Here is a 12,291-nt window from a genome sequence, read left to right as displayed (position 1 = left end):
GAACTGCATTGTTTACTGATTTGTCGGAGGAGATCCCCAGACATCTTCAAACTCAAATTTTTGTTTATTTTATTAGCGGCTAAAATTACTATAGCCAGGGCATGGAAATCGCCTGTGATCAATGTCACGTTGGTGAAACACAAAATATTTTGGATCATGGTTATTGAAAAACTGACCAGTATCCGTAAAAAGATAAACAAGCTAGGTCTGACGCAGTTTGGAACCCCTGGATTGCGTACCTCCAAGCTCCTTGGACATTGAGATGTCATGTGGATGGAGGCTCGGACTCAAGTGACCAAATCAAGCCTTTCCACTCACTTTTCCTTCTCTTCCTCCCTTTTTTCCTTCCATTATTGTTTTTGCTATGCCTTTTAAAGAATCCATAATTGGATGCTGATGGGAGACAAAGAAGCCTCTTTATTTCCATCGCTCTTTAAGGTATTGTGTTATGAGGCACTAAAACAATTCTTGGCAATTAGTTTCCCTCTTTTTCCATGTAATGAGCTATGCGGACATACAGTTATATATATATATATATATATATATATATACACACACACACATAAAGCTTTGCAGTAGGTTCCGGATACATCGGGCCTTGCAATCCTAGACATAAGATCGCTATGTTGAATAGAGATGTATGTTGGGCCTGACTTTATTGCCAAATATGCATTATGATTATTACAATAAGGCCATTGAACATTTTGGAGGGTGCATCATCTTGTCGATATTGTATGTGTTTTTTATACGTGATGTTTAAAACTCTTCAATTAAAATTATTGAAAGAGAAAATCATATTTAGTGTACACAGAGTATAATGTTACTAGAACAGAATGTGCATAAGCCCTTATATTAATTAATAATATTTTAAAGGACTCAGGTGTAAAGAATATTGCTTTATTGAAACTGTATGCATTGCACAGGATCCACCACCTGCTTCTCCAGTGCACAGAATATGCCTGTTTACAATAAAACAAACATAAGTATCCAAGAATACACCATCCCATAATGTACTACATATATAGTTTTATATATATATATATATATATATATATATATATATATATATATATATATATATATATATGGTTTTGAGCATGCTTCTCTGGGGTACCTACCTATATTTGGACCAGAGAGCAGGCCTGGGCACAGACCAAACCAACAGATCCCCCTCCCCCCCCCCCCCCCCCCCCCCCAGTGTGCAAGCACAGGGGCCAATAGGGCTGAATGACTGACTAAAGGAAAGGGAAGATAAGGAAAGGCATCAGAGAAACCGTTACCATAAGGCCTCAACTGAATAGAGATGGTTCAAAGATGTAAACCGCCCTACTGTGATGGTCAATCACAGGGATGTATAAAAGCAGAATATTCCAAAAACACATTAAAACTCTATTCCTCCAGAAAGGTATGTATCAACATTTTAGCAAACCTAGACCCAAGCTAGATCACAGGTTCTCAAAGGATTGTATGATTAACAAGGAGCTATTACGAGTTGCCAGCCTATAATACAGAAAAGAAATGCAGAACTGTGCGAAACGTTCAATAACTATATTCAAGAATGGTAGATTTAATCAAACGGTCATTTCACATGGGTGCCTAGGTGAAGTCACATGACAGATCACCTGACCATCAGGGCCACATCTCTCTATGAATAGGCCAGGAAGTTAGGGTTTCCCATTGAAGAATATGGCTAGGACTCAGGAATTGGAACATGGACCTCCCCCCAAAGGTCAAAGGTCAGAAGGCGGTTTCCCAAAGGTCACAGGGCGGGGCTGACCCACCCCCACCAAAGTATACCGCCTACCCCAACTAAGTCGGGGAATGAACAAGTCGGGGAAAGCTAGGAATGCACTAATGTTGAAATCGGTATCAGTGCTGATACTGAGTACTTGCACTAGTACTCGTATTCGTGTCAATGCTTCTGATGCCCAAAACCGATACCTTTTTTGCGGTGCGATTTGAGCCCATATAAAATGAATGGCCTCAAAATGCCTGGCAAAGAATCACATGTGATTTAAACAAGAATGTAGTGTGATTCCTGTCCAAGTTGCATGCAGTTTTCCCCATCGCTCCTGTGTGATTCTAGTATAGAAAGATAGGGAAGCGCCATCTAAGAAGTGCCGCAATGGGACAACATACAGTTTTATCACAACTCACATGTTAACAGTACATAGTCTATCTTGCATGTCAAATCCAAACCACGGCCACTTGTGGTGCTCATACAGTTGGAGTGAGTAACTTGTATAGCGCAACAAATGCGAACTTAATCGCCTCAAGGCGCTTGGCATCCAGAGTCGTACAGGTCTTTCAGAAGAGGTGGGTCTTTAGTTTTTTTCCTAAAAGCCCGATGGTTTTCTTCCAAGCGGATGGTAGTGGGTAGAGCATTCCAGGGCCGTGGTCCTTGGACCGAAAATCTACGTTCTCCCTTAGATTTGTAGCGGGATTTGGAGAAGGTTTTGGTTGGTTTTGGAGAAGATGAATAGTCGGTCCGCCCCCAATGTGACACCACTTCTGTCCTATACCCACAAGGGTCCCGAGAACTTTCTACATCTCCTCCAGCCTTGTGAGCACCGCAAGCGCCCGTTGTTTTAGATTTGACATGCAAGGTATATTACTGTATGTACTTTTAACATGTGAGTTGTGATAACATAACGTTTTTTATTTTTTTTTAACAAACTGCTCATTACTGCACTTCTTAGATGAAGCTTTCCTGTCTTCCCATACTGGATTCACACAGGGGCGGTGGGGGAAACTGCAATCAATTTGAACCGGAATCTCACCACATTCCTGTTCAAAGCGCATTCTAATCTTTACACTGCGATTTGAGCCAATTTGTTTTGTATGGGCTCAAATAGCACCACAAAGGTATCCGTACTCTGTATCGGCGAGTACTTGACTGAAAGTATCGGTATTCGTACTCGCCAACAGACTGCATCGGTGCAACCCTAGTTCGGACCGCTTTCTAGTTTTTACTGGGGTATTTCCTTTTACTTTTGTAGGGATCATCAAAACAGAAATGATGGGACATCTCCCCAATAGAGACAGACGAGAATAAAAACCCAACAAAAGGATCTAAACTTTCTCCATTCCATAGGAAAGCAGTACTGTGTCCCCGTCTCACAATTTTTATCTCTCGTTGTCACACGAACTTGCAAAGCCGGCCACATGCCACAATGCTGATCCATATTGCACAGGCATGGTCCACTCTTGTTACTATCAAGAATACCACACTGATGCTCGAGTGCGTGCATGTAGGCAAGAAGTACCTGCAAAAAGGGTGTATGAAATCAGCAGCAATAGAATTTTGCAAATAATTAAAGAAAAGGAATCCTTTAGTATTTTACTAAAAGGGGGGAGGGTCATTGTTTGATACACAGCACTTTAGAGAACTATAAAGCATTTAGTTGGAGTTTACACCTACTTTAGTAAGGTACTAAACTCAAAAGAGATAATAACAGGGTGTGTGTAGATTATCTCACAAGATAGGCCCAAGGTTCAGAAAGATAACATCTAACAGATAAAAGTCCAATGTTTTGATACTTAAGGATGACATCTATTTGTACAGACCCGAAGGTAAAGATTAAAGGTAGTGTGTGTCCCCAAAGGATGTGGCCAGTTTTTTTTAGTCCTCAGGGTATGACAGTGTTGACACTCTAATAAGAACTTCCACAAGATGAGTGGCAGAGAAGATAAGCTAATGTGTCATTTCAAGGTGATCTAGTGACACATGCTTGAGTAATGTACAGATTTACACACACCAGAAGCACTGACATTGCTACCGGTTCTGGGGTTATAGATGGCGTGCTTTCTGTGTTTGCGTGCAATAGGTATTTCAATTTGCAGTTTTTATTTTCTTTGTTTATAAAAACTGATCTTTAGTTTATTTGGTCGTTTTATGCATTTGACATTATACGCATTGTGGTTACATTCTGAAAATGAGGATACCTATCTCTTTGATAAACAACACTTTGCAATTCCTTTATTCGACTGTATATAACTCTGTGTGTGTGTATATATGTGTGTATATATATATATATATATATATATATATATATATATATATATAAAAACCTATCTCTATTTCAGCATTGTAATGATCAGCCCAAGGAATGTGTTTGTGTTGTCCACAATAGGCAAGCAGATTTCCGATGCCATACTTCCAAAGCAATTTTGTAAATTTAAAGAAAATATCTGCAAATGACAAATTGTGTGAGGCTTCTTTGAGAAGGTTTATGAGACACGTAGGTAGATGCGCTTTATTTTATGCTACTCTGACTTAAATTGGGTCTAAAGGCAGAAGTTTTTTTTTTTTTTTACCTTAAAGTGTTACTAAACCCAGGACCCTGCAGTCACTATATCTGGTCCCAGAAATGCAATAGTTTTAGTAATTATAAAACTGCTAAATACCCTTTTCTCATCAGCAGTATATAGCAGTCTTGTGACTTCTATCATTGGTTAAAGCTTGCAGGAGAGGGTTTTCGTTCTGCTCTGACTGTCCTATCCGGCTGCAGGACGTCTGACCCTGACCCCTGATCAAATGCACTCCTCCCAAGAAAAAAAAAAACTCTTGCAATACACACCAAAACTGATCATGTGCAGCTTGTCCCCAAGGCTCTGTACCATCAGGAGATATTTTGGGGGCAGTGGAAAAAAGGGAAACAGAAGACAGGATCAAAAAGACTGATTTTACTGTTGTGGGCTTAGTAACACTTTAAAGGGTAAGTTCACCTTTACAAAAAAATCTGTAAGGTGAACTTACACAGGACCCCCTTCTCGCCCCCCCCCTCTGGTCCCGCTGACCGCGGCAATCTCTTGTTTTAAGCCCCAGTAAATATGCGCCAGGAGTCTGGGGCTTAGAAATCCCCTGAGCTGAATGTCCAAAACGTACCTCGTCAGGAGGAAAGTTTTGGAGCATTCTAATAGGTCAGCGCCGTCACATGGCCAACCAATGGCCAACCAATCGGCAGCCGCATAGCCCTGTCAACTATGGAGAAGATGCATGGATTCCAAGGGGTTTTCTAAGCCCTGGACTTCTGATGCCAGGGCTTGGAACGGGAGATTGCCGCCAGTCCAGGTCAGCGGGACCAGGGGGCGAGGAGAGGGTGTCCTGTGTAAGTTCACCTTACAGATTGAACTTACACTTTAATGTATCCTCTGCATTAAGGGTAAACTATCTGCAAGCAGCTCTCCCCTAAATACTTGCCAGAGCCCGATCTTGATCCAGTGCTGTGCCTGAGAGCAGAGGCTCTCTCTCTTCTCAATGGCTCAGACACAGCAGAAGGAGCCATTGGCTTCTGCCAATCACAACCAATGGGGAGGAAGCGAGGCCGAGCCGTACTGTGTGTGTTATGGACACACACAGCCAGCTCGTGAGTGAGCACACACACGAGGGTCCCCAAAGCTTGCTATGGGGGCACTCGGCAAGTGGGGGGGGAGCCAGGAGTGCCAGCGGGGAACCTGAGAAAAGGAGGCTCAAGGCTGCACAAAGCCGGTAAGTAAGACATGTTTGTTACTTAAAAAAAAAAAAAATTGTGCCTTTTACAATGACTTTAACTGAGTGCTTGTTTGTTTTAATTTACAGGTTGTGGTTAAAAAATGGTCAATTCCTTGCCCCCTTCCTCTGAACCAAACTATGATGTACATGGAGGTATTGGCATTATTGCAATCTATAATCTACAAATCTTGTTGAATGTTTAAAGGCAATTTCTGTTGGTCCCTTATGCAGATTATACAATGCATATTTTAGAATAAGTCCGAAAATTACAGCCCTGAGCTTGATATTGTTTTTTTTTTTGCAGTTGGGGAACAATGTTAAATTCAAAGATTATTCTTAGCTTATTTTGTTTGTGTCTCGGGGTGTATTCCTGCACCAAGTCAGGTACTCGTGGGGTATTCCACATGTTGATTGGATTTAAGCGAGTTTAAAATACTTTAAATTGGGTTGTGGGTGGGTAGCAGTAGACTTCTGCCAAGATACAGTTAGAATGGGGGTTACATGCAGACCCATGCAGGGTGGAATTTGTGTGCCAGATGCAGTATTGGATTACTCACATGTCATAGAAAGAGGTTAATGTACTGGGTGGACACCAGACGGAGTGAGATTCCTGCGTTCTGCCGTTTCGTTTTACATAAACTTGCACTTCAGCTTGTGTCGGGGGTCAGAGTTCACCTGATACCTGGCAGTTGCTTCACTGTCAACCTTGGATACAGAGGAATGGTATATAGGATGCAGTGGTAGGCAAGCTGCAGCTGTCGTACTTCTGGTGCTCTCTGACCCCAGTCAATTTGTGTTTAAATTTTTGCCATTTTTTTTTAAAACATTTTTGTTATGTATATAGTCTAAAATGCAATACATTTTGTTTTATCAGGTATCAAACAGTTCGGAATGCAAAGCTAAACTTTTTGAATTTTCAAAAGAGGTGGGTTTGTAAAAAGAAATAAGACCTATTCCTATGATGAGACCTTTTATTTATTTTTTTTATTATGTTTTTATTTATTTTTTATATATAGGTTTAATTTATGCCTTTTTTTTCTGCTGTTCCTGATTAGTTGTTTCATTTATATTGTAATCCTATAAATAACCTACTGGTGCATGAGTAGTAACAAAATATTCTCAGACAATATCCTAAAAGGCAAACAACGGCCTTGTGAGCAACCAAATTTCCCTTTCCCCTTACTAATAGTAGCTGCTGACACTTGTCACATTTCCATATTGCTGTGCTATTACTCAAATACAAAATGCATGTAAATGTGCCACACTTACAATATAAAAAGTACAATACATTATGTGAAGAACCATAAAACATATAATCAAGTGCTAAAATAACATAATCGCCAAGTGCAATGATAATAAAGTGAATATCTGATTAGATAATCCTTATGCTCCCGTCCTTCCTCCTTAGTACAAGCTCTTAGGCCCCGTACACACGACCAGATCTATCCGCTGGGATTGATCCGCGGATCAGTTCCAGCAGATAGATCCGGTCGTGTGTACGTCCGAGCGGACATTTCCCAGCGGATAAAAATCCAGTTGACGGATTCCCAGTGGATAAAAATTTCTTAGCATGCTAAGAAATCTATCCGCTGGAATCCAGTCCAGCGGACTTATCCGGTCGTCTGTACAGACTCACCGGATAAGTCCGTCCGATCCCATCCCTCGCATGCGTCGTAATGATTCGACGCATGCGAGGAAGTATTTACCTTCCAGGGTCGCGCACGTCGCCGCGTCATCGTTGCGGTGACGGCGTGGCCACGTCACCGCGGATGTATTCCGCAGGGATTTTGATCTGATGGTGTGTACAGCCATCAGATCAAAATCCGCCAGAGGATTTATCCGCTGGAAACAGTCCGGCGGACCGTTTTCAGCGGATATCCTCTCGTCTGTACGAGGCCTTACATTTCCTCATTATATGATAGTCACACCGAAGCCACATGTAGGGGGGAATAAAGCCGCTAATAGTGCTTATATCTAAAATCACATAACCTTATTCACACTACATGTGATATGTTAACTCACATTTCCAAGGTGCTTATAGCGCACCACACTCTTGTCCCATTTGTGTGTAAGGAGGAAGAACGAGAGAATAAGGATATATTTGAGTCCTGGAAGGACTAAAATTGCTGTTTGACCTTTACTTGAGTGTGGAGTCGCATATTAGCAGGTGAGGGCACACCTGATGGGGGAGCACGAGTGATGAGGAATAACGGCACAATAAGGGGATACACAGTTGGACGTATCCACGAAGAGTGTGTTGCGTGAAGACACTACACTTTTGTATAGACTTTTCACTTGGAGTGGAGAGAACCCTATTCATTCCCAAAGGGATTGCATTTTTATCATTTTTGTTTCTTATGCATTAATCTAATCGGATACTCACTTTTTATTATCATTGCACTTGGTGATTATGTTATTTTGGCACTTGATTATATGTTTTATGGTTCTTATTGTAAGCGCAGCACATTTATTTTGTATTTAAAAAATTCTGAGACACTCTTCTCTTTCTGCTTTTGCTTGGCATGATGTAGAGCAGTGTTTCTCAACTCCAGTCCTCAAGGCGCCCCAACAGGTCATGTTTTCAGGATTTCGCTCAGATCAAATGGCTGTGGTAATGATTTAATCACCTGTGCAAAATAATGGAAAGCCTCAAAACATGACCTGTTGGGGCGCCTTGAGGACTGGAGTTGAGAAACACTGATGTAGAGGCAGAGGAGCTAAGATGTCAATCACATTTTTTCCAGTGAAAGCCACACAGTAACTTTAAAAAAGATATTGTATAAATACAGTGGGGCGCAGAGTGCAGCAATCAAGTAGTTACCAGCATATAAAAGTGATGACAATAGTGGCAAAACGTCCTCTGCCATGACACACATGCTTAGCAGTCCTTTCCTTATCATGCTTGCTGCTATTCTTTGTTCCTACACTGCATTTCGGTGGGTGGCACTTCTAAGGGCAGATGTTAACTTGCATACAAGAACAATAAAAGCTGTCATTACAATATAAGCTCCAATAGGAAATGCCCTAGGAAGTGCAGGGGGCATATGTCAACCCCCCAGGGGTAGTGGCCAAAGGTACAGTGGAGGACTTTGTTGTTCCTCTTTGCCCAAAAGTCTAAATCGGAGGTCTATTAGAAACAGCTGGTAGAGACGATTTGGACTAGAGCTCCATGGGCAATTTTAATTGCTTACTGTTGAGAGAATAGACTACTTGTGGTAAGTCATCTCCTTAAGCCTCGTACACACAATGGGGATATCGGACCAATGACCGTCTGTTTTTTTTTTTTTTTTGCATGCTAGTCTCCTATCGAAAATAAAGTTACAAAAATTCTTGTACGACAGAATAAACTTCGGAAGTGATGTATTGTAATGTATTCTTTCGTTTTCAAGAATGCGTAGTCTTGGTCACTCGTTTCAGTCTCCAACTTCCAGCTGACCGAGGTGGGCATTTGGACAGTCCTTCCCCTTTTTTTCTCTTCTTTTGTTCCTTTCCTTTCTGTTTTTTTTTTATTCCCCCTTCTGCCCCCTCTTTTCTTTCTTGGTTTCGCACTTCCCTTTTCATTACTCCTGTCCCTTCTGTATTGAACTGTACTGTAATTGTGCTGTCCCCCCTCTACATTGTAAAGCGCTGTGTAAACTTTTGGCGCTATATTAATCGTGTATAATAATAGTTTAGTTGTGTTGCTTCCACTTGTGGTTGCACATTATGTATACTCCCGGACCATGCTGGTGGTGAAGTATGGGTTCTAATGTTTCCCCTAGTGGGGGGTTTTCTGAGTGGGATTGCTGTTTGCTCTATGAGAACCTTTTTTCTCTATGTTGAATTTCTAATTTATATGGCATCCCTTTGTGTCGGAAATAACTGGTGGTATAATATTTGATTCCTCTTTTAGCCCAGGTTCACACTGGGTACGATTTGAGATGCGATTTCACATGTCAAATCGCATCTCAAATCGGCGGCAATTGTCGGCAATGGCACCGTCCTAATCGGTGCGACGCAGCATCTGCGGCGCTGCACCGATTTCAAAAAGTAGTTCCTGTACTACTTTTTGCGATTTCGGGCCGTGATTTACATTGAACCCTGCACAAATGTCTTTTAAATCGCGGCAAAATCGCAGCAAATCCGCAGCCGCGAAATTGCGGTAAAATCACGATTTTACCGCGATTTTGAATTCGCAGCAGTGTGAACCTAGCCTTATACCTGTTCTTAATGTTTTAATATGCTTCACCTGCGTTCTGAACCCTATTCTTGAAAAATTTGCAATACAAATATTGAAACAGAAATTGAGAGGTTCACAAAAAAAATTGTGGTGTATTGCCATCACAACAGACATATGTAGTGTAGTGGTTAGCACTATCGCCTAGCAGCATATGGGTCGCTGGTTCGAATCCCGACCACGACACCATCTGCCTGGAGTTTGCATGTTCTCCCTGTGCCTGCATGGGTTTCCTCTGGGTACTCCGGTTTCCTCCCAAAGACATGCTGGGAAGTTAATTGGAGTGTATTGCCGTTGGCTCCCATCTAAATTGGCCCTAGTCAAGCGCGTCGGGATCCTTCGGGGTAAGACCACGCTATATCAAGATAACTCTCATGTGATAAAAGCTTTGGTGTCTGTTTATGTGCCACGTTATTGGTGCCGACAAACCTGTACGCCAAAATGAAACCATCCACCTCGTGTATAACAAGGATATAGTAGTGGAGTATCGGCAAGGCACACAGAAACGTGATCAGTGCCTCTCTCTCATAGATCATCTTAAGTGGCCCTTGGCATAACAATGATGATGTACTGATATGAAGGCTGAGATCTTCTGAACTTCAAAAGCTGGCACCATCCAAGGGGATAATAGGCCCCCAGGGGGAATTGGGTTTCACTGAGCTTGACCGATGGTGGGATTTAAAATGTTGGGGACATTTAAAAATGTAATCCAAGAATGCTTGTTCTTGTCAAGCCTGATTTAACCACGTCCTTTTATAGCAGTGCTGGGTTACAAACACAACACTATGAAGTGGCTCTTAAGTTATGATCTAGGATAGAGCTACCTGTGCATAGTATCTGCAGAGATTGTCACACAGCTGGATGAGAGGAGTGTGAAATTGGTTGTTTGCCATTTTCTCCTTGTTTGTCTTGTTTGTCTTATTTGCTGAACAGTATCATATCACTGTGTATGTTTTTAAAGGGAGTTTTCTTGGTTAAAGTGACCCTGTCACCAGATACATATACTGTATATACAGTATTAATACAACCAGAGGCACCCTAAAAAAAAATGGAATTTGAATCTTTACATTGTCTGGCAGGCAGCAAGGTAAATCTGTGTGTGTCCGATAGCATGTGCCTCTCTGTGCACTGTGGTTCCTACAACCAGTCAATTAAAAAAATGCATTAGTGATGTAGCGGCCATTGGGAGGAACAGCAGAGCAGGGGGTGTCAGATAATAGTAATGCTCGCAGCTCTTCCAGAAAGTGAAGATTAACCTTTTTACATTTTTTTTTTTGTTTGGTGACAGGGCCACTTTAAGGGCCATACATTAGAGCCGGGGTCTCCAAACTATGGCCCTTCAGTTGTTTAGGAACTGCAATTCCCATTATGCCTAGTCATGTCTCTGAATGTCAGAGTTTTACAATGCCTCATGGGATGTGTAGTTCCGCAACAGCTGGAGAGCCGTCGTTTGGAGATTCATGCTTTAAAGAATCCCCCAAAAAAGTGAGGTTCTTTAATCCTGCCTTTATCTTCACTAGGGAGATCCATTCTTCTTTGGTATCCTTTGTTTCACAGAGACAGAAAGTGAAATCTAAACTTTTTATAGTTGTCACTGGAACAAGATTTGATAGGAAGGCTTCCAATGGGGGGCTTTGTTTTTGATTCAACATCTCATAATGGAACTTTAAAATGGCCAACAGATTTCAAGTATTTAAACATAAAGGGCCAGATTCAGGTAGAAGTGCAGCGGCGTAATGTATCGTAGATACGTTACACCGCCGCAAGTTTTCATCGCAAGTGCCTGATTCACAAAGCACTTGCGATGAAAACTACGCCGGCAGCCTCCGGCGTAAGCACGCGTAATTCAAAGGGGCGTGTGCCATTTAAATTAGGCGCGCTCCCGCACCGGACCTACTGTGCATGCTCCCTTTTGAATTACCCGCCGTGCTTTGCGCGACGTCATTTTTTTCGAACGGCGACGCGCGTATCGTAATTCCGTATTCCCGGACGGCTTGCGTAAACGACGTTAATTTTTACATTTCGACGCGGGAACGACGGCCATACTTTAACATGGGCTGTGTAAAGTTAAGGCACCCAAACGACGACTAACTTTGCGACGGGAAACTAGACTAGCGGCGACGTAGCGAACGCGAAAATCTGTCGTGGATCGCCGTAACTCCTAATTTGCATACCCGACGCTGGTTTACGACGCAAACTCCCCCCAGCGGCGGCCGCGGTACTGCATCCTAAGATCCGACAGTGTAAAACAATTACACCTGTCGGATCTTAGGGATATCTATGCGTAACTGATTCTATGAATCAGTCGCATAGATACTCTGAGAGATACGACGGAGTATCTGAATGAATGAATGAAAACTTATATAGCGCAGCACATGCGAACTTAATCGCCTCTGGGCGTATCTCCTTTGTGAATCTGGGCCAAAATGCCTAAAAGAATAAAGTTGTGCCTTAGAGCTGGTAGCACAAGATAATACTATTATGCATGTCAGAAAGCACGCTTTCGTGTGCTCCTCAAATCTTGTTTTCACATATCCATTCAAGTCAGAACTATTGTTTTTAAAATATTTAGGTCAGCAGC

At 42.0% G+C, this 12,291-nt stretch overlaps 1 protein-coding gene across 1 annotated transcript in view; it reads left to right on the top strand.

Moving 5' to 3' along the window:
- SLC38A6 (solute carrier family 38 member 6) overlaps positions 1-12,291 on the top strand; it is a 100,996-nt gene that overhangs the window by 72,540 nt on the left and 16,165 nt on the right. The window contains exons 9-10 of the mRNA XM_040333128.1: positions 5,582-5,647; positions 6,369-6,419. Of these exons, the coding sequence (XP_040189062.1) occupies positions 5,582-5,647; positions 6,369-6,419 (117 nt within the window). The remainder of the gene's footprint in view (positions 1-5,581; positions 5,648-6,368; positions 6,420-12,291) is intronic.

This window comes from Rana temporaria, chromosome 13, assembly GCF_905171775.1.
Source record: "Rana temporaria chromosome 13, aRanTem1.1, whole genome shotgun sequence".
Taxonomy (NCBI): Eukaryota; Metazoa; Chordata; class Amphibia; order Anura; family Ranidae; genus Rana; species Rana temporaria.
This window is presented reverse-complemented; position numbering and strand designations above follow the sequence as displayed.